General features: G+C 41.1%; 1 protein-coding gene across 1 annotated transcript in view; it reads left to right on the top strand.

Annotated features, from left to right (window-relative positions):
* PRRC1 (proline rich coiled-coil 1) overlaps positions 1-22673 on the top strand; it is a gene marked incomplete in the record, with an annotated part of 448168 nt that extends 425495 nt beyond the window's left edge. The window contains 1 exon segment of the mRNA XM_044060795.1: positions 21424-22673. Within this exon segment, the coding sequence (XP_043916730.1) occupies positions 21424-21633 (210 nt within the window).
* Between the last annotated feature and the right edge of the window lie 1070 nt (positions 22674-23743).

Genomic DNA, 23743 nt, shown 5'->3' on the forward strand with positions numbered 1-23743 from the left:
GTTCATGAATGGATGCTTCACAGAAACAGGATTCTGGACATTGTCCAGTGGTGGGGTATTCCTCGGATCTTTTTGCCTCCCTATTGAAAAGGCAGCTTCCTCTTTTCTGTTCCAGAGTGCCATGCTATCTGGCGTGGAAGACTGACTCCCTTTCCTTTCTTTGGAAGGGTGGGGGCTATGGTTCTATGGTTCCCTCCTGTTCCTCTACTTCCAAGAGTCATGCAGAAGAAGGTTCAGCTGGACTCTTCAAAAATCTTGCTAGTGATTTCCCTTTTGGCCAAGACAGCTGTGGTTCTCCCTCTTAATGCATCTAGCCAGGGACAATCTTTACAAGTTACCTCACCGGCTGGATCTCCTCACACAGGACAAGGGGTCTGTCATCCATGCCTACTTGTCTACGCTACAACTGACATTGTGGGTGATAGGGTTTTTGATCCCTTTCAAGCACCTTTTTTCCGAGGATGTGCTCAGGGTTTTACAGGAGGCGAGGCAAGGCAACCCTCAACCAGAAAATCTTGTATGTCCAGATGGAAGAGATTTTAGTCTTGTGCCATGCTTATAGCCAGGACCCTTTTTCAGTGGGGGTCCTGTCTTATTTGTGTGAGTTGCTCCAGTCTGGCTTGGTGTATTCTTCTGTGAAGGCCCATTTGTCAGCCATTTCTGCTTGTCTGCTCTTGAATCCCCTTTTAAGCCGTTGACCTCAAAATGAGGAGTCAAAGACATCTTGTATATTAGGCCTGCAAGAAAACCTATTCCTCCTTGGGACCGTAATTTTGTTTTGGAAAAATAGACTTTGGCTTCTTTTGAGCCTGCAGATTCTGCTTCTTTGCAACATTGTACCTGGAAGACTGTTTTGTTCTTGCGTCTGCTCGGAGGTTTATGAGCTCCAGGCCCTTATGGAAAGTCATTCTTTTTTTCACGGGGACAGGTGTCCCTTCATGCTAATTCTTATTTTATGCCCTAAGTAGTAAATGAGTCATCCTAGTAGTAAATGAGTCATCCTTGAATCAATCTGTACAACTCCCTTCCTTTTTCCCTTCTACTCAGTCTGCTAGTGAGAGGGTTCTGAATACACATTGGATGTGTATAAGACAACTCGGGTACTATTTGGATAAAACTATGGCTATTACTAGGTCTGATCAGCTTTTTGTTTCTTTTCGTCCCCAGGTCTTTGGGTTTGTCTGTTTCTAAGCAAACCATCTCCTACTGGCTAGCCAAAGCCATTTTCTTTTGTTCATTTCATGGTAAATCTCTGTCTACATCTGTTAGAGCTCATTCCACTAGGGCTGTTGCCTCATTTGGTGCCTTCTTCAAGGAGTTGGACACTGATTCCATATTCCATCCTTGAAGCTGCTACTTCGTCTTCAGTGCACACCTTTACTAAGCATTATAAATTTGATATGGTTTCTAGGGCCAGAGCAGGTTTTGCTGAAACCATTTTATGTGGGTTTATTGAGGGCTCTTGTCAGCCTCCCACCTCCCATTCTGTTTCTTGAGCTTTTTTACTCTTCCTTCTATGAAGACTATTGCAACAGTGATATAGAAGGGACATTGTGCAGTTGTGTAAAATCTCACCCTAACACTAGATGTCTAAACAAAAAAGTCCACTGAAAACACTGGAACGTCTCTTTAATGTGCAAGTATCACACTTTCACCAAAAAGGCTTCTTCAGGCATCACATGAGACAAAGTTAACTTACTCAATTTAAAGACTAAAACAAGTTATATGACCACACTCAATCAAGTATGCATGAATTATTTAAAGACATATAAAAATGTAAGAAAATTAAAATACAGAATACCATAAAATAAATCAAGCTTGTGCAAGTAGCTTCTTAAGTAGAGGTTTCAAAGAAAATGTTCCATTCAGTCCTGGTGGTAAATGGGCTTTAAGTCTTAATATCCTCCACATACTCAGTAAGTAACTTAGTTACCTCCACGTAGTGGAAGAAACATAATTTTCAAAACTGCAAATCTAAAAGTGTGGGTTTCACCTTGCTGTAGTATATGATAAATTGTTTATCTCGCCTTCGTTTCTTGCTTGTTGGGATCAGAGCCGATCCTCTGCTCCGACTCTGCCATCTTTCTATAGCTCGAGAGCTGTTTACTGGCTCGAGGCTACCCCTTATCCCAAGATGCCTAGCGCTAGCTACCCAGATCTCATTTGCCGCTTCAGCTGCGAGGTTCGTTGTTATTGGCTCAGGCTCATATAACTTTTATTGATCTCCCTTTTCTGTTAGATTAGGGCTTTTTTTCTAGTAGTTTATTGTTTAAATAATATTCGCTAACTAGTTTATTGTAGTTTTGTGTATTTGTAGTTTTCCCTTAGAACTCGTTTAAGTTTAGAGAGTTCTTCCCCTCCCCCCATCCCTCTTGTAGGTAGCGTTTTAGTTTAGCTTCTTTTTCTGATTGTAGGTAGCCATTTAAGTTAGAGGATTCCTAGTTTAAAAAAAAAAAAAAAACTATGTAAACTGTAGTAGTCTGTGTATTGTTTGTTTTTTGTGGTTAGTGTTTAGCATTAGCATTAGTTTAGTTTTGCTCAGCCCTAGGCCAAAAACAGTTTAGAGTTATGTCTAAAGAATCCAAGATGTCTGGATTCAAGAAGTGTGACTCATGCTGTCTGAAAATGTCTCTGACAGATGGGCACACTTCTTGCGTCTATTGCTTAGGCGCAGTGCACCTGCAGGACTCTTGTTTTGTATGCCATGCATTTAGCTCAAGAGTTCTGCAGGAGCGCAAAAATAAACTTATTTTGAGGGGTCTTCTCAAGCCCCAGGATTCACCGGCCAAGGCTCAGCCGGTGAAGTCTCCTAAACCGACCAAATTGTCGGCTCCCAGCTCGGAGCCATCATTGGCCCAAGCCTTACCTACTACTTTGGTTCCAATTGGAACCGAGGAGATTGCGTCCCCGTCGGCTCCACCAGCACCTTCGGAGCCGTCGCGGACCCACAAGAGGCCGAGGTCCACTTCCCTGGAATCTATACATTCGGCTCCTTGGTTTCCCCTATTGCAGATAGAGTGACCATGGTCACAGATCGACCCACTCTTCTCGGTCCTCTAGGCTCTCTGATCACGACGTGGAGAGAGTGGTCAGTAGATTGTTGAAGTCGCAGGCACTGGCCAAAATGTTGTCCAGCCCTCCTCAGCAGGTGTCTGCTCCGTCCGTTTCTATCGATGTTCCTCCTCCGACTCCATTGAGCTCGGAGCCGGAGTTTGTTGGGGTTTGAATTGTGGAACCGTCGGCACCGATAACTATTTCTCCTTCGGTTCCGTCGTCGGCTCTGATCCCCTCGATGGTGCCGTCTGTTGAGGGATCTGGGCGCTGAGGCTTCCTCGTCGGCTCTGAGGGGGCGAGTGGCATCGGACCCTTGCCGACCCCGTTCTCCCTCTCGGAGCGTCGGTGCGGGTGAGTTCTGCTACATCGGCCTTGGAGCCGTCTCCCTCAGTGCGGAGGATTCCTGTTTCCTCGGAGCTGGTGCCTTCTCTGCATCGTGGCAGGGATGCTATCGATGTCATGAGGAGTGCACTGGCCTCTGAGTCAGCTCCACCTTCGACCCCACTGGCTCTGTCCCCTGTAGTGCCTGCGTCAATCTCTGTCCCTCCTCCAGACCCCAAGCGTGGGGAACCGGCGCTCCAGAGCACCCCATTGGGTGTTTCCTCTTCTGCCAAGGCCTCCCCTGATCATTTAGAGGAGCCCCCCCCGGAAGAGGAAGTGCAAGAGGAAGCACATTGACTCCCCCGAGTCTGTCAATTCGGATGCGGATTTGGATGAATCGGAAGGGTCCCTGAGATCCCCCTCTGAAGATGTTTCCTTTTCAGACATCCCAGAAATCCTTGAGCAGAGGGGCAACTGGAATGTCCTAGCCCCTACCGAGGACGAATCTGTATTCCTGGATGCGGTTCCCGACCTTCCACCTCCTGGGTTTCTCCGCCCTTCAATCTACTAATGTCAGTGATGGCTCGAAGGGCTTGGTCAGCCCCAGATACAGTGGAACCAACCCCAAGGAGACCTGGCAAGTTTATCACTGCACCCCCTGATAAACAGTTCCTTACTAAGGGTGTTCCTGTAGATGCCATGGTGGTAGCAGCAGCCACTAAAAAGGAGTTAGCGGAAACTTCTTCCTCTGTCCATCCTCCTAACAAGGAGTCTAGGACCATGGATAGATACGGGAAGCGTAGGTTTGCTTCAGCGACCTTTTCCATGAGGTCACTGAATTACTTATGCCATTTTACCAGGCTTCAGAGGGATCTCCTGAAAGAGCTCGGAGATGCCCTCCAGGATCCATCAGCTAAAGGGGCTCAAGCTAAAGTGGCTTCTCAGCTGGCGACCCTTAATTCTGTAGTCAACTCCTACATGAGGCTCATTTCCTATGCAGCCGATGGTGCGAGTAGAGCCGCAGGTACAGGCATGGCCCTCAGGAGACGCACTTGGATGTGGCTGTGTAACTTTGCGGAACCCTTTAGAGTATCATTCACCAACACTCCCTTTGACAGTTCCTTTCTTTTTGGACCACAGGTGAAAGACAATCTGACTAGGTGTGAGCAGGAAGGCAAGACTCTCTCTGCCGTGGGAGTCAATTTTTCCACTCCTTCAGGACCATACCCCAAGGGTCAGAAGAGTGGTAAAATGTGGTTTCGGAAATATCAGGGAGCCCCGCCTGACACACACAGTGATTTTTCCTCCAGGGGCAGAGGAGGAAACCACAACAGACGCTGCCCTCGGGGCAGAGGGGGTCCACAGAACCAGGGCAGCAGAGAATCCTTCTCTGATTTGCCCTTCCAGCATCCCTGAAGGGTTGCCCGGCTGCCTGCCTCTGGAGGCAGTCGGGGGAAGAGAGAGTCTTGCCTTCCTGCTCACACCTAGTCAGATTGTCTTTCACCTGTGGTCCAAAAAGGAACCGTCAAAGGGAATGTTGGTGAACGATGCTCTAAAGGGTTCCGCAAAGTTACACAGCCGCATCCAAGCGTGTCTGCTGAGGGCCATGCCTGTACCTGCGGCTCTACTCGCACCATCGGCTGCATATGAAATGAGCCTCATGAAGGAGTTGACTACAGAGTTGACCAAACTCTGGGCTCTATGGCAACGGCAATTCTTCTGATACCTCTGGCCCGTTTTCACATGAGAAAATGCCTGGCAAAACATAACACAAGACAAATGGGTACACTCTATCATATCCGAAGGCTGCATAATTCCCTTCCTTCACCCCCCCTTATCATCAAGCAAGTCCCTTTCAGATGTTCCACCCAATCTGAGGGCCCAAGCAGTCATAGAAGTTTCAAGACTGCTAGAAAAAAAGTCATCCAGGAAGTCCCGGCAGACCAACACGGATCCGGAACTTACTCAAGGTTCTTTTTGGTACCAAAAAAAGACAGGGGACTGGAGACCAGTATTGCATCTCAGCAGACTAAACAAGTCTGCTCAAAGAATGAGGTTTCGGATGGTCACGCTACAGTCCATTCTACCCTTCTTGGGTCAGGACAATTGGATGTGCTCAATAGATTTCCAGGATGCGTACTACCACATCAAAATGGACAGGCGCTCCAGGAGGTTCGTTCGCTTCCGGCTGGGAGCCAGTCACTACCAGTTCAGAGCTCTGCCCTTTGGTCTCACCACAGCCCCAAGGGTGTTTACCAAATGCATGGCAGTAGTCATGGCGCACCTGAGGCATCGAGGATTCCAGGTGTTTCCATATTTAGACTGGCTCCTTACCGCTACTACCAGGCATCAACTTCTTCAAGCCAGGGACTATACAGTTACAATTTGTGCCCATCTAGGCATTACTATAAATTTCGAAAAATCTGCCTTGTTGCCCTGTCAATCTATTACCTATATAGGAGCAGGTTTAGATACAAGAAGTATGTCCGCAAGACTACCGCCAGACAGGGTGGCCACAATTCGACAGCAAGTCCATGTCCTCATGCAATGCAAAAGGGCACAAGTCAGGGCGGTCCTTCAAACTCTGGGCTCTATGGCAACGGCAATTCTTCTGATATCTCTGGCCCGTTTTCACATGAGAATTCTTCAGTGGCTCCTTTTCACACAGTGGTCCTTTCAACAGCTCCCCATGTCTCACATGATCATGATTACAGAAACATGCAAAAGGCACCTTTCCTGGTGGATGGTCTCCCAACTAGTGTCTCAGGGCAGACCATTCATCCAGCCCCCTCCGGTTGCCACAGTGACCACGGATGCCTCACTGATAGGGTGGGGGGGGGGGCATTATCAAGGCAGGACAGTCCAAGGCATTTGGCAGCCTCACGAGTACCATCTGCACATAAATGTCTTGGAGATCAGAGCCGTGCTTCTAGTGTTGCAAGCCCTTCAGGACTCTCTCCCTTCCAGGACCATTGCAATTCAAACAGACAACATGTCAGTGGTGTGGTACACCAACAAGCAGGGCAGAACCAGGTCCTACCCCCTATGTCGAGAAGCACTCAGACTCTGGCAGTGGGCGATTTCCTCCCGATTTCTGGTTGCAATGCACATCCCTGGGAAGTCCAACGTCATAGTGGACAGGCTCAGCAGAGCTATTCTCATGCCTCACGAATGGTCTCTGAATCAGGTAGTTGCAGATCTGATCTTCCGCAAATGGAGACAGCCTTGTTGCGATCTGTTTGCTACCCCTTTCAACAGCAAATGCAGCAACTACTTCTCCCTTTTACCGCTTCCCGGTCACCCTCCCAGAGACGCTCTAGTCCACGACTGGCCTCAGGGACTTCTTTATGCCTTCCCGCCGTTCCCTCTTATACCCAAACTTATACAGAACCCTGTTCCGTTGAGTTGAAAAATGATTCTCATTGCCCCCTACTGGCCTCGACAGATATGGTTTCCGTTCCTGTACCGTTACTTCCTCGAGCAGCCCTGGATTCTGGATCCTACTCCAGACCTCCTGATTCATCAGTCAGGAGAGCTGCATCGATCCTTCCAAACACTCCAGCTCACAGCTTGGTTGATCCAATTCCAACCCTAGCCAGGCTTCCCAGCATTTCCCCGGCTGTACGTGAGATCTTTGTCTCCTCTCACAAATCCGCTATTAGGAAGACTTATGCTAGCAAATGAAACGTTTCTCTTGTTGGGCAGAGGCTAGGAACATAGATCCCTTTTCAGCCCCATTGCACAAAATCTTGGTGTTCCTAACGGAGCTTTTCCATTCTGGGTCCGCTTCTGCCACAATCAGGGTTCAACTAGCGACCATCTCTAACTTTCATGTTGGATTTTCTAATCTAAAAATTGTGTCTCATAACTGTTTAAAGCCTTTCTCAGAGGGACTACTCTCCTTTGGCCCCCAGTAAGAGATCCCCCTCCTCCTTGGGACCTTAATTTGGTACTAGCCTCCTTGATTATGCCTCCTTTTGAACCGGCTGCATCTTGCTCCATTAAGTTTCTATCATGGAAAACTCTCTTTCTGGTAGCTATTACCTCAGCCAGACGTGTTTCGGAACTTCAGGCAGTGAGTGTTCGTCTTCCGTACTTAGTTTTTCATAAGGACAGGGTTGCTCTGAGAACTAATCCCTCCTTCCTTCCAAAAGTTTGCTCGGAGAATAACCTAAACCAATCTATAGACCTCCCTGTGTTTTTCCCTAACCACACCAACAAGGCAGAATACAAATTACACCAATTGGATGTTCATAGACAATTGCGTTTTTACCTGCATAGAACGAAGGATATAAGAAAGTCGGACCAACTTTTCCTTTCCTATGCTAGGGGCAAACAGTGTCTTCTAGTTTCCAAAGTGACTCTGTCCAGGTGGTTGATTCGCATTATTACCTTCATCTATTAAGTAAGAAACAGAGTTGTCTATCAAACCGAAAGGTCATTATACTGAGGCTTTGGCCATCTCTGTAGTCTTCCAGGCTAGGTTGCCCATGGACTCTCTGTGCCGCTGCCACGTGGGCAAATCCTCATACTTTTATTTCTCGGTCGCCAGGAGTAGAGCTAACTTTGGTTCCACTGTTCTGAAGAGTCTGTTCCAATGAGCCACCCAGGATCGTAGGTGCTAGGGATGCTGTCCCAACAAGCGAAACGAAGGCAAGATAGACAACTTAACATAAAGATGTTATGTACCTACCATACCGTTCCATGTTGTCTTCATCTCGCCTTCTTTCTTGCATCCCCCCTCCATCCCCCTGTCCTATTGGACCGAGAGGAGTTCAGGTTTCACTGGCTGTGTTCTTTGGTGGTTTCCTCTACTGACTTAGAGTTTATGACAGTTAGATTTAAACCTCTACTTGGAGGGGTTTCATTCTATAGCTATGGCTTGGGTTAGCTTTTTCAAATGAGATCCGGGTAGCTAGCGCTAGGCATCTTGGGATAAGTGGTAGCCTCGAGCCAGTAAACAGCTCTCGAGCTATAGAAGATGGCGTCCGATCCCAACAAGCAAGAAAGAAGGTGAGATGAAGACAACTAACATGGAACGTTATGGTAGGTACATGACTTCTTTTTTATATAGCGCATTCGTTCGATTTTTACATCTAATATCAGAAAGGTGATTACCTGTGTGCTCTTTTAATTTTCGATTTGTCATAACCACATAATAACCACTACATGCTGTGCACAAAGCTATGTATATAATATTTGGGGTTTTACAGTTGCCATAAGCATGCAAGACAAAATCAGATTCCAAAAAAGGATGTTTAAATGTCTTTGCTGTATAAATATATTGACAAAAATTGCAATTATGCCATTTAACTGTTCCCTTATTGGTTGTTAAAAACCTATAAAAATGCTTTGGCTGTTCCTTACAAGAAAATGCTTAAGTGAATTACTCCATTTATAACCAAAGGTTGGAGTGACAGAAATTAAAATTTGCAAGTTCTGGTATATCACATAATGCAGACCAATATTTCTTAATAATGCCTTGTATTTGGTGTGTGTTTCTATTATAAGTTAACATACATCTAATTTTTACTATTCCTTGTCTTGATCTTAGGGGGGAACTTTGGTGGAAGAAAGACTGTCTACAAGCATCAGCTCTGTGTTGTATTACATAATGTTTTCCAGATATAATTTCACAATCTAAGCACCCTCTGTGAGTAAAGTCTGTAGCCATGTTGTCTAACTGTGCCACCAACTGCTCTTCTGATGTGTTTCATCGAGCTCCTCTATGCATCTGCTCCTTCACTACATTTTTAAACATAAAAGAGGGATGCATGCTGGCACAATGTAAGTACATGTTCTTTTTAACTGGTTTGTGCTAAAGCTCAGTCCCTAGTGTACCAAGATCAACCTTGTATACTACAACATCCAAAAAAGGAATTTATGAAGCCGAAACATCGTATTTAAATTATAAAAAACTAACCGTGCTAGATATATATGTAACAAAGGCTTCAAAGTTCATCAGCTCTCCTTTCCAAATAAGGAAAAAGTCATCAACAAACCTTTTGTAGAAGCCCACATGTTCATGATAGGGGTTAGTTTCAGATGTTGCATACTGTTCTTCCCATAAGACCATATCTATAGTTGCATAAGTGTTTGTTATGGGCGTGCCCATCGCTATGCCCTTAGTTTGATCTATATTAGCTTTAAAAAGGAAGACATTTGTTCTGTAAAACTATTCGTAGTAAGTCACACAGCAAATAAATCTGGTCATGGGATAAATCAGAATATTTTACAAGAAAACTTTTAACACTACGTGTACCAACATCATGAGGGATTACAATAAACGGGGAGTCTACATCAAGGGTTGCTAAAAGATGGGTAGGATTGTATTTTACCAGATGACCAATCATATAATGTTTGCAGGAACATAGTGGTGTCTCTCAGTATGGTAGTTGCCTTATCTAGCCAGGGTCTTAGTTGCTGTTCTAAATATTTTGGTACGGGCTACATTACCCAACCCCTAGCAGAGACTGTAGGTCTCATAGGGGGATTATAAGGCTCTTGTGTATTTTCGCACTCCATAGATGACTGGTAGGTTTGGATTTTCAACTAGTAAATAGTTAAAAAGATCACCAGAAATCTGATGCTTATTATGCATCTCAGTCATGCTTTCTTTGACACGCAAGGCTGTCTGATTGCAAGTTCTATCTGTGGATTCATAATTATTTGTATTCAACAGTTCTTCCATACAATTGAAGTAATATGTAGTGTCTAAAATAACGACCCCACCCCCTTTATCTGCATTTTTTATAGCAATTTCATCATTTTTAAACAGTGCACGTATGGCTTTAACTTGTGCTGTTGTCAAATTAAAGAATTTATCACATTTCTGTATCTTATACAAGTTGTATATCTCTCATTTAACTGCTTTCTGAACTTGTACTATATTATTCTGAAAAGGAACAAAAGTACTGGAGCATCTTAAACCACTTGTCACATATTTGTTACTATTACAAAACAGTACTTTCAAGTTAAAGTTTCTTGTAAACTGCCTAATTTCAAGTAGAGTATCTGATATGTCTAATAGCTTGGAAGGAACAAAGGTTAAACCTTTGCTAAGCACAGACCATTCGTCGTTTAAAATATATTTGGATAAATTAAATATCACCTCTTTGCCTGACTTCTCGTTACTGGCCTGCTGTTTTCGTTGCCTGAACTCGAGAGACTCTTCATCCTTGCCCGCGGTTTTGGCATGGGCAGAGGTTTTTGTAGCAACAATGGAAAATACACTGGATCCAGAGCACACACTAAATGTGCATCTATAATAGTTTCCTCAGCATTTGTTTGCTGTAAATCACTTTGTGGCTATAAAATGCTATCAGTGTTTATAACATAACATTATCGTTTACTGGAACATTTACTGATGGCAAATGTTCACCAGGGGTTTTGAACAGTAGGATCGTCAAGTACATCAGCTGGAAGAGGTTCAGTATAACATGGAACATGCTGATTCATTGGTGGCTTATCTTTGGGCCAAGAGAAAACATTCCCTTTAGAGAAATCAGTCGGGTCACGCTGGAGTTTACTTTTTTTAGATTAAATCAATTTTTCTTCAAGCAATTTCAAATAATGTAGTGCTTCGCTTGGGAGTTTCGCATGTCCATTGACTTCTACAGTAGAAGTTAGATCTGTATATACACACTCTGTATTTATGATCTTAACTCCTGTTCCACTGGTAAGAAGAAGCCATTCATCAGCTCCATGTATTGAAAAGAACAGCTTGAATTTATCAGCTGCCAATGTCTAAGTAAGTCAGGAAATGCTTCTCCATATGATGGCATTTTTAGAATTCTCAGTCCTCTGGAACAGCCTTATGATGGACATAGGCTGAGAAACTCAAACGTTGCCATTGTAATCGTTTGTATTTCATGACATATTGTTCAAATGGCTGTACCTTAGTCTTATATTGAGTTAGCAGTTCCAGGTCTGCCATTTGAGGACTCTCCATCTCTAACTGATTCATACCAGGAATATTTAACAATGGGTTGTTTCCCCCATCCATGAACTCGGATATGGTACGCAACCTCATCATAGGCATGTTGCTATTTGAAGGCAAAGATGTAAGACTCCTAACGCATCCAATGAGTGTCAACCTTACACAGACCTAAAATTCAAAGCAAAACATGACAGTGTGTAGGATGTAAATTCAGTGCCAAAACCAACGAAGAATAAACTAAAAAGTCCACTGAAAACACTGCTGGAACGTCCCTTTAATATGCAAGTATCACACTTTCACCAAAAAGGCTTCTTCAGGCATCATATGAGACAAAGTTAACTTACTCAATTTAAAGAATAAAACCAGTCACATGACCACACTCAATCAAGTATGTATGAATTATTTAAAGATGTATAAAAAAAATAAGAAAATTAAAATACAAAATGCCATAAACTAAATCAAGCTTATCCATGTAGCTACTTTAGTAGAGTTTTCAAAGAAACCTATATGGAGGTGACATTAAGTTACTTACAGAGTATGAGGAAATGAGTTGAATATTGAGGCTTAAAGACCATTTACCACCAGAACTGAATTGAACATTTTCTTTGAAACCAACCCCTATCATGAACATGTGGGCTTCTACAAAAGGTTTGTTGAAGACCTTTTCCTTATTTGGAAAGAAGACCTGATGAGCTTTGAAGCCTTTGTTACATATATATGTAGCACGGTTAGTTTTTTACATTTTAAATATAATTTTTCGGCTTCACAAATTCCTTTTTTGGATGTTGTAGTATACAAGGATGATCTTGGTACACTAGGGACTGAGCTTTATCACAAACCAGTTAAAAAGAGTATGTATTTACATCGTACCAGCATGCGTCCCTCTTTTATGATCAAAAATGTAGTGAAGGGGCAGATGCATAGATTAGCTTGATTAAAAACATCAGAAGAGCAGTTGGTGACACAGCTAGACAACATGGCTACAGACTTTACTCACAAAGGGTACATAGATTGTGAAATTATATCTGGAAAACATTATGTAATACAACATAGAGCTGATGTTTGTAGACAAGCTTTTTCTTCCAACAAAGTCCCCCCTATAATCAAGACAAGGAATAGTAAAATCAGATGAATGCTAACTTATAATAGAAACACACAACAAATGCAAGGCATTATTAAGAAATATTGGTTTGTGTTATGTGATATACCAGAACTTGCAAATTTTATTTCTGTCACTCCAGCCTTTGGTTATAAACGGAGTAATTCACTTAAACAAGCACTTTGTTATAAGGAACAGCAAAAGCATTTTTATAATATTTTTAACAACCAGTAAGGGGACAGTTAAATGCTATAATTGCAACTTTTGTCAATATATTTATACAGCAAAGACATTTAAACATCCTTTTTTGGAATCTGATTTTGCCTTGCATGCTTATGGCAACTGTAATACCCAAAATATTATGTACATAGCTTTGTGCACAGCATGTAGTGGTTATTATGTGGGTATGACTAATCAAAAATTAAGAGTGCATAGGTAATCACCTTTCTGATATCAGATGTGAAAATCTAACTAATGTGCTATATAAACATATATTACAGCAAGGTGAAACCCACACTTTTAGATTTTCAATTTTGAAAGTTATGTTTCTTTGCACTATATGGAGGTGACATTAAGTTACTGAGTATGAGGAAATGAGGTGGATATTAAGACTTAAAGCCCATTTACCACCAGGAATGAATGGAACATTTACTTTGAAACCTCTACTTAAGAAGCTGCATGCACAAGCTTGATTTATTTTATGGCATTCTGTATCTTAATTTTCTTATTTTTATACATTTTAAATAATTCATATGTACTTGATTGAGTGTGGTCGTGTGACTTGTTTTAGCTTTTAAATTGAGTAAGTTAACTTGGTCTCTTGTGATGCCTGAAGAAGAATTTTTGGTGAAAGTGTGATACTTGCATATTAGACGTTCCAGCAGTGTTTTCAGTGGACTTTTTGTTTATTCTTTGTTGGTTTTGACACTGAATTTACAACCTACACACTGTTGTGTTTTGCTATAACAGTAGATGTCTCTCTCTAAGTGTTGCAGTATTCGCTTTCTCCGTCCAACCCCCTCTTGTTTGTTCTGCATTTTTCCCTTCTAGATGTGCATGGACTCCTTTGTCCTGTGGTGACTGTTCTCTTCTGGGGTAATTCATTTCTAGGTAGTTGCATCCATACATCCCTTTTATGCCCTACATTCTGTGCAGAGAACATAAATGTGACTTACAACGCATACAAGATCTTTTTAGGCTTTTTCATACTGGCCGATTTTACACAACTGCACTTTTTTAATTTGAAGCTGACACCGTAGTCAAAAATTCATACAGCTGACCATAGTTGTTGGCAGAGTCTGAATCATTGTTGGCCACAGACTAGGAGTACTACTGGTGTCTATTTTTGTCTAACTTTAATCCAGTGAATGATATTGCAGGTGTCAGTCAGAATCGTGTACAGCACTGGGTATAGGTCTCCAGCACATCCCTCTCCTCCAAATGGATTACTAATGCTGGTTGCTTCTCAAACACCCCAAGAATTATTTGATGCATCATCTACAAGGTAGTGCGAGTTAAATTAGAACTTTTTTAAATTAAACATTTTGAGGTTATTTTGAAGTTAATAAAGTGAATCCCTTGCTGGTTACTTGTGTTACACTTTGCTTACATGGCTCTAGTTACATCTTGATTGCTGTAAAATTTACCTGCACATTTTCACATGTCACTGCACTGCTTTAGTCATATCCAGTTATGACATGACTTACTTGTCATTCACTTTTCCTGTATTAGTTACTTGTGATCAGCTTTTTTTTCCCTGTGTTAAACATGCTTTTTGTCCTTGGAAAGGTCTTATCATTTCGGACACTAATGGTCTTCACATCTAAATAACGGTCCTTTGTTACCAGTCTAAGGACACCTTCAACATTTCAGTTGCATAGATATAAGCTGTTTTAATCATCACATTATTTTCCCTACAACTAATTCAGCTGAGCAATTCTTTATACTACTGTTCCCACTCACTGTGCTAGTCTAGCTTGTGAGTTTTATGTTTGCCAGATTAATTCTACACTGTTAACATCAGTTTATTCAGTTTGTCACTGCAAAAATGGCTGTAGCAAGAGTCCACACAACATCTCTGGATGCTGTTAGTAGGCTGATTAAGCTTTACTGGAATCTCAGTTTTACTAAAATTAAATGCCTTAGTTGCATTGTTTTTGTTGCAACAGAAGATATCCATAGAACGTTTGGGGTTGCCATTGGTAATATTCAGGTTTTTCAGGCTTAAAATTGAAGGAGGTTCATCAAAGTCGGCCTTGTGTCTTTTGAGAGAGGCTTGCTCATACTTCATTGGACAACCTGAACTGACCATAAACCTTCCCCAGCCATTTCCCTGATGTCAGACATTAAGGATCTGAGTATCCAGACATTCAGTCATCCAGCAAGTACTGAGTAGACAAAATTTTGTAATACCTGATATTTTGTCAGGAATGGCCTTACAAGCTTTCCTTCCACTTACCTCATGGGCAATGCCCCTTCCTTCCATAGTAGGTGATGTTTTATCTTGTTATGAATGATGATGTACAATGTTTATCAGTATAACATTAGATTTTCTGTGTTTTTGTTGTTGCTCATAATGAAAATGAGCATCCGGAACCATTTTGCAACTGAAGGAATCCAGTATATTGATTTGCAGTAATTATCTTATGGTGATCTTTTTGAGAACTATATTTGCTGCCCTTGTGGAAGGGTGCTAGTTCCATTGGGAAGTATAGGCTGTGGCTTATGTGAATTTGCACATGATCAGTTTAAAACAAAATGTCTAGGTCCTGCAGTACTATCAGCGTCTCTCGCATGATAGAAGCATATGGACAGCTGTCCTGTTGGATAAATCCTGCTTCTGTCATGACATGAGCCAAAGCAAAAACTAAACTACTTTTGTATAATACAAATATACAAGCTCTTTCATGGCTAATGGAGCTTCAGCGGACAAATATTAATGAAACATTAACCATTTAAATACACTGATTAAAAAAAAAAAGTGGTCCAATCAATGCTTCAGATTAAATAATTTCAGTACTGGCTTTAAAGAAAGAGCATCACTAATGTCACAGAATTTCCTGGCTTTTAATTTTAGAATGTTGTCATACCACCCCGCTCAACCCCAGCCATAATGAAGCTAAACAAACTTCTCAAAAGCTGACTACAACCTCCTAAGTGGGGGGGGGATCTCTGGCTTCACACCACTGCCCCCATCAGAGGATGCAGACAACTATGCTGAACAGTATGCCAGTGCAATATACAAGCATCTGTACAACTGCATGGACTCCGCTATACCCAATAGAACTAAAACCTGGTCCTCAAGGAAACATAAACCTGTTTGGTGCACACCCTCTATCAACAGGCTTTACAACAAAAGGAAGAAACTGTTGTCCATGGGTAAAAGGGAACAAATTCCAAATTGGAAAAACCTTAGCCTCAACAAGCAAATTAGATCACTAGTGAAAACCTCCAAGACAAATTATGAATCAAAACTAGTCTCCATAACAAAGGGAAACCGTAAAGCCTTCTTCAGTTAAATCAGGAACCTCAGTGGCAAAGCCCAGGTGTGTTCCGAATTAGCACTTAACAGCATCACTTACAATGATCCTGTTGACTTAGCCAACCTGCTAGCAGATAGGTTCAGCACAAACTTCATCCCTCTCTCCCCCCCAAAGGCCCTTTTGACACCCCTAATACTTGTCCCACACCTCACATCCCCATAGATCAAGGGTTACAGGCCCTATCCAAGGCAAATAACACCGCTTCCATGGGACCTGATAGTATCCCAGAATGTATTCTGCACCATCTTCAGCAAGAACTGGCTTCTCGATTGAGTACCATATTCAGCCACAGCCTAAGTACTGGCCTCATTCAGCAGAGTGGAGAACTGCCATTGTCATTCCCCTTGCACAAAGGTGGTGCCACTATTGCCCCATTAGCTTGACAAGTCTGATCTGTAAAGCCATGGAGCGTATTATTATGGATCTCATGAACAGGAACATAGGAAATCTCCAAGCATTTGACCCCACCCAGTTCAGATTCTTCAGGGGCAGATCTTGCCTGTTGAACCTGGTTGACTTCTTTGAGACTGTCACCAAGGCCCTGGATGAGGGAAGGTCAGTACATACAGCTTGGCCAAGGCCTTTGACACAATCCCCTACTTGCGCATCATCGAAAAGCTAACACAACTTGGCGTAAATCCCTATCTCATCAGGTGGGTGGCCAACTGGCTTACTGACAAGACCCTCCAAGCCAAATGGGCACCTCCACCTCCTGTGAACAGTTCTCTGTTGGAGATATATCACCATCTCCTCTACCATAGATTTGAACTTCTGCATATCATTATTTTTACACGTTTCACTAATTCATTATTCAGTTTCTTTTTCTTGGTATTATGCACAATTCCTTCAATGACCTGTTTGTCTTCCCAATGTAAACACAAGTGCATTCATGGCAACTCCCTAAATAAACTGTATTTATGCTGATACAATCTTCATACATCTTGCTTCTATAAATTCTGCCATTTGTGGGATGTATGAACTCTAAACTTTATATAACCACAGTAATTGCAGTTGTGACATGGAACTGTACCCATTTTATTAAACTTGTATGTACTTTTAACTTCATTTTTATTGTGTAGCTGTCATTTCAAATAATTATTAAAATAAATGAAGGAGCGTCATCTACAATTTCTTTGATTTAATTACTGCCAATACAGGCCAGTTCCTTTGCAAGATCTCACAGATCTTATTCCCATTCCTTGAATAAGTTAAAGCAGTTTATTTTTCACTTTGGCTTTCTTTTATTGGGATTTATAGACTTCCTTGGGCAGTTGCTGATCTACACTTCCTCTTTAATTTTTGGATTCAGTTATAACCAGCCATAGGAAGTGGAGCATGATGAGAACATCAGTTGCTTTGTCAACCCTTTCAAATTAGCTGACTGCATCCTTCTGCAGAGCAGACTCTTATAATAGATATAACCAGAAGAATTTGGGGATTCAGGGGAGCTTTCTGCACATAAAATGACATTGAGTTATTTTCTTTAGTATGTCCTCATAGTGTGGTGCCAGAGATATGAGCAGTCATGCTAGTGTTCAGGTCTGTGTGCCTCATTTCTGGTTCCTTTGTACTGTGCTGGTGTTCTTAAGAAGACATGGTGGTGCTTGGTGATACCTTTTTAGTAGGTTGCAGTGAAACTTTTGCATTGGATTCTTATTTCTCCTCTACCTTAATAGTATTCTAGACTCTTGGTATATCCATAATTCAGTTAATGGTTTGTATTTTAGAGTTACTAGCTTTAAAAGTAATGTAGAGTCTACACTTTTTTTTTGCTTGTTAAAGAATCGTATGTGTTTTGTGAAATAAAATGGCTCACTTGTTGAGGGGGAAAATTCCTTTTTACCACATGATTTATAGGGAATCCTGTATCCACTAACAGCTGTCTGCACTCCTGAAAGGAGATACTTGTGTCCAGTAGGCTTACCTAGTTGTCAAATGTATTTAAACAAAAAATTCCTTAACTGAAAGTATTGCTGAAATCTCCTCTGTTGGACAGAGGGTAGATCATGATGTCACTCACTTTTGGCTTTTACTTCGGCTCAAGCTGTTGGCACAAGCACCATTTGTAAGAGTGTAGCTGAGTTTAGATCTTTTAAGCTTTGTTTGTTGGAGACATAACATGATTACAGCATAGCATCCATTAGTTTAATAAGCCAACCCATCAACATATAATACCACCACCACAGGCATAGAGAGGCCTGAATACCTCAGGCTTTAGGGACGGAGGGATCCTCAAAGCAACAGACTTTGAACGAGACTACCAGAAAGTCTGGTGTGAGTGGCACCGTAGGTGGGCTGGCCACCTAAAAAAAGGTATTTAGAAAAAAAGTTTCTGAAAACCTTTTATAAGTGACTTGGCCCATGCACAATACATTGGCTTAGCTGTTGTGCATTTCATTTATTACATTTTCTTTCCTTTTCAATAGATCCTTCTATTTTTAGTAAAATAAAAAAATGCTTATTAGGCCTAAAAGATTGTTAGCTGCACTTGGCTATGCTTGTTGGAAATGTGGTGTGAAATATCAGCAAGCTTAGTACATTTGACATAAGCTGGCAGCTTGTGTTCTTTTTTTTATTCATTTATTAACCAAGTGAGTGACCTGATCCTCTAACCCTTTTCATCCACAACACAGTCCACAAGGGTAAATGCGATAAATTTATTTATTTTTTTTTTAAAACAGAATCGTTCATGGGTCTTAAAGTCAGATACGCCTTAATAGAGGGTTTGGGATCTCACCTTTGCTGCTTTGTTTCCTTGTCTGGAGCGAAGGGCAGTGTTTCTCATACAAAACCCTTAATGGGAACTGAGATTATAAATCTCCTGATCCAGTCAGTCTGACTGTGGTGTGGTTTGTGAACGTTCAGAGCAATGCATGCTCATTCCCTCCATTCAGCGGTAGTCCATGAGGCCTGTCATCACCCTAAAGCTGTTCACATTTTAGGTAAAGCGAATTTGCAGGGTTCTCTCATTCACAGCTTGTAGACTTCTCCTAGAACAGGGAATAATAGACTTTTTCTACTGATGTTTTCTTAAGCATAGGGCAGGAAAATCTTCTAGCCAGAGTTGTAGAAGCTGCCAGAAGCTTCACCTTTAGATTCTTTGTTCCTGCTTCATCTTCTAGCCAGAGTTGTAGAAGCTGCCAGAAAGATTTTCAGTCACCTGACATACTCTACTAATTGAAAAATGTTACCTCTGATAAGAGAGGTAGCCTGCATTGTCTTTAGCTTACAGATAGTCCTGTCCTGTTTCAGGCACATGTATGACTTTTTGGTTCCCTTGCTCCAGCTAAGGAGCAAATTCTTTTCCAGTGGACTGCATTGTATTTTGGCTAGCATCCCACTGATTGTTGCTATGATGAATGTTGCTATTGCCACTCCCGAGCCTGGTGTCTGCTTCCACCATGGTTTTACGTATGTCCATTGCTGAAATGTGTGCAATGGCCATTTGGGCATTGGTTCGTTTTCAGCAAGCATTCTTGATGGGACTGTGATTCCAGAACTCAGAACTCCTTTGACAACTCAGTGCTTCAGGCCCAGATTCCTAAGCCCTTGTTTGTCTCTGGATCTGAGCTGCACAGGAATATAAATTTGGTACTGTTAGTGCCTGTTTTGAAGAGATATCTGCTGTAGAAAGCCTTTGAAAACTTTAACAAATATATGTAGAAGCCTTCTATAAAAGTTATTACCCTACTATAGGGCCTTTTCATGAATTTTGCAGTATGTAATTTATTCAGTACTCCTCAAATATAGCTTGTACACTATTGCTCTGAAAACTGATCTCCAGAGAGCATGAATGATCAGATCAAAACTACTCAAGGAAACTGCTCTTTCCAACAAATACAGCAAACGTAAGCAATGATGTTTGTCAAAGGGAAATGCCCCCTGCATCTCCACACTTCCTTTATTGCTCTACCTTCTAGGGCACTGATGTTCACAGAATGTAAATAAAATGTTTAAAACACTTTTTCCTTGCATTTTTTCTGTTGTATGAAGAAGTTCTGGAAAGAGAGAAAGAAATATAACTTATTTGCTGAATGCAGCTGATCTCTGCAAGTTATAGCCAGTAAACTGGATGCAAGAAAAAATACACCAAGTAACAAAGCTCAGGCATTTCCAAGATGAAAAATGAGAAACAGAAGGAAGACCTTCTGAGCCCAAATGTACTCTGTTGAGCATCTGCAGGTAAATTATCCGGTTATCACAGCAAGTATATATTGTGTTTTTCAGATTGTGCTGACTCAGTACATGGAGATTAACCAGGTGAGAGTAGCGGTTAAGTGTAACTGGGTCTGTATCAAACTACTGAACATTTTCCTTCCGTGAACTACTATTCAGTGAAACCACAGGAGCAAATGTTTAATACAGCGAATGCTAACCTTGCCAAAGTTCACAGCATCAAATTGCCATAGTTGGTCAACATCACAGGTGTTACAAAAACCCAGTGATTAACTAAAGTGTAAAAAAAGTATAATGTCTTTCAAATATAAACAATAAGTGAAACTAGAATATGTCCTTAACTGCCCTGAACATAAAAGTGAAATAGCACCTTAAATGTGAAATACAGTATTTTCCATCACCCTGACATACTTGGTAGTTTATTTTAAAGTAATGCTTAGGTAATATTGAGCCGCAGTGGTGCAACGGTAGCGTTGTCGCCTCACAGCAAAAGGTACTTCCATTTGATTCTCGGCTGGAGCGCCTTCTGTGTGGAGTCTGCATGTCCTCTCTGCGGTCGAGTGGTATTTGAAAGACATGCGTGAATGGGCATGCCTTCGTTGAAGGTTGGGCGCAGGGCTGGCAACTTGGCACCGTGAAAATCTACTGCCGATCATTAGCAGACCGGAGTTCCTCTGTGGCGACCCCTAACCAGGAAAAGCCGAAAGAAGAAGAAGCTTAGATAATAAGATGTAACACTCTCCCATAAATAGATTCTATTTTGTTACGAAAGAAGAAGAAGCATAGATAATAAGATGTAACACTCTCCCATAAATATATTCTATTTTGTTACAGTTGCAGTACATACTCATCAATAATTGATAAAATTAACATATATGGCATTGATTTCCCAACTATTCGCAAGTACGTCTTGCCGTAATAACGTGTTCTGCTAAAAGGTGGCCAACTAATGTAATTTGATGAGTAAATTTTCACTAAAATAAATGTTCATTGTATTAAACGTTCACTCCTGTGGTCTCGCTGAGTAGCAGTTCACAGAAGGACCTGTTCAATAGTTTGATATAGACCCAAGTGTAAAACCTACTGGGGTGTCCTTGAGTACAGAAGCTGAACAGAATGTAGCAAACTAGTTGAACTTCCTTATATGATATCTCCCAGTTAGACAATGCTTCTCATAAGATAGCCAACACTTGTCTGTCACTTTGTTTCTTGTTTGTGTTGAACTTGTGTTTTATTAAAGGATTGCTCCTACCCATTCATTATCTCATTCCCTTTTTTCATTTGTCTTGTAGGCCCAAAGTCTCACTCCAGCTGATTACAACTTGCGATGGTCCGGTCTATCAGTGACTATTGGAGAAGTACTAGAAAGAAGTTTGCCCCATGTGAGTAGGACTGACTGGCATGTTATGTTCACTGGCATGTCTCGTAGACTCATGATTTATAGTGCAGCCAAGGCTCTAGCAGGAATGTACAAACATCGGTTACCAACTAGGACCATCTGATGCAAGTTAAAAGCAAATGAATACAGTGCAGATGCCATCAGGGATGCACTTGTATTATTTCTGTATCCAGGAGAAAAGGACATCATCTCATGATTTCTTATTCATCTGCAGATATTTTAATTGCTTCAGACGTACCTGCACAAGAAATTGTAATTCTGAATTGAGACTGTTTCTATTATTACAACAGTGAAACATTTGTAAAGAAGAGGACAGAATTTCTGACAAAGTCAGAGACCAAAAATCATAATCATGTCTTCTGATGATAAACTATGCATATTTTTCTAGGGTTGTCTTTATACGCATAACCAATTTATTTCAGGTTAAATTAGTACTTTAAAAGTACATGCTGTTTACACTGTTTTTGTAGTATCTGCTACTGTAACGCAGTCTATTTTTGACCATAGTTATGGGCCGTCCTTTGCTGTTTTCTGCTGAGTGACCAACTTTATCTCTACATATTTACAAGTGAATGATCTCAGGCTTGGAAACATATTGGAATGGTTTGAAGGCGGGGCTGTAGAGTTATGTGCAGTGTATTTGCCACTGCATAGTTAATTCTAAACATAGTTGGAGCATTGATGTAGATCACATATGAGATTTTCTGTTTTTTATATGACATCCTCACCTTTTAACATCTCTCCTGGATGATTACATGGACTATGAAAGCCAGTTCTTTTATCTATTTCTAGAAAAATTTCTGCTATCTTCAAAAATTTCAAGTTACTCATTCATGGGTGTCCTATCCATTTTAAACTAGTGTGAGTTCAAACAAACTTGCCTTTGTGTACAGGTATTTAATATTCTGTTCCACGCCACTTTTATTGAAAGCGACCGTTGAAGAAATGGTGGTCAAGTTTGAGTTATCTGCATCCAGTTTTGTGTTTGAGTTGACACAAAATAAATTTAAATACAATTCAGTCTCAAGTTGTGTACTCGGATGTTTCGTCTGTCACCAAAAACTGTAAAAACTTGTCATGTGGTTGCTATACCTCACATTAGTACAACAAAAAATGTAATAAACATAATCATCCAGGAATGCACTTTGTGTGCTAGTCTGAGTTTTGTTTGTTTTTAGGAGTGTATTATTCTTCTGCTTCTCAGCATTCACCATTATATGCATTTTTTGCTATTTGTATATGTCTTAACATAGCTCATGGCAGGAGTATGTCTTTAATATGAAGCCCTGATTAATGTAGAGTCTGTAGTTGGATTTTACAGGGTGTTGCAGAGAGGTACTAAAACAGCTCATGCATGCCTTTAATGTGATTATATTATCTGCAGGCCCACGTGTACCTCTGACATGATTACTCTTGATGTCCTTCATCCAGTTTTGTGGAGGAAAGTCTTCTAGGAGGATTCTCATATCTTGTATGTAGCATTGTACCAGACACATTATTTTGCAGTGAGAAGGATCTATCTTCAAGATTTTGTTGGTGTCTAAAATGGGAATAGCTTCCTTATGGACCAATTCCTATACTTTGTAAATAAATATCATTATCTGTACATTATGCAACTGAAGAGAGTATAGTGTTGTCCATGCTAAGCTTTTGTTTGTATTTTATTTTGTTCTGTTTAGTGGGCGAGTGAATTTGACCACAGAGACTCCTTCTATTTGCCAACTAGATACAAAAATGGCATAACATGATTCAATAAACACTACACAATATAGCAAATGTACTTGTTTTGGGCATTTGAATGGTATAGTCAATATATACACAAGCAGGTACAGACAGAAATTATTTGTGAAAATACATAGTGCTGTACTTTGCAAATATACTCTAGGTAATGCTTTGACTTGGTTGAAACCAGGCACCAGCTGTTGAACAGTCATTGTCAGTAGCCTGCTTTCCTAATCGCTTAATGTTTACAACTTCCTGTGTCCACAGGTGCAATTTCAGTGTTCATGAAGGTGTACTGTCATAGCAAATGCTGCTAGTGCAGAGAGTACAAAATGCACTTGGTGGGATGAATCAACAAGTTGAAACGTGTGCTTTCCATCAGGTTTAGTATTAGAACTATGTCAGGGTGTGCAGGGCATAAAGTCACCTTATTGGGCAATTAAAAAATGAATTCTGCCTTTTTTATTCTTAATTAAATTTGAATTTAAATT

The sequence above is a fragment of the Protopterus annectens genome, chromosome 2.part0 (assembly GCF_019279795.1).
Source record: "Protopterus annectens isolate FY-2018-M chromosome 2.part0, PAN1.0, whole genome shotgun sequence".
In the NCBI taxonomy this organism is placed as follows: domain Eukaryota; kingdom Metazoa; phylum Chordata; order Ceratodontiformes; family Protopteridae; genus Protopterus; species Protopterus annectens.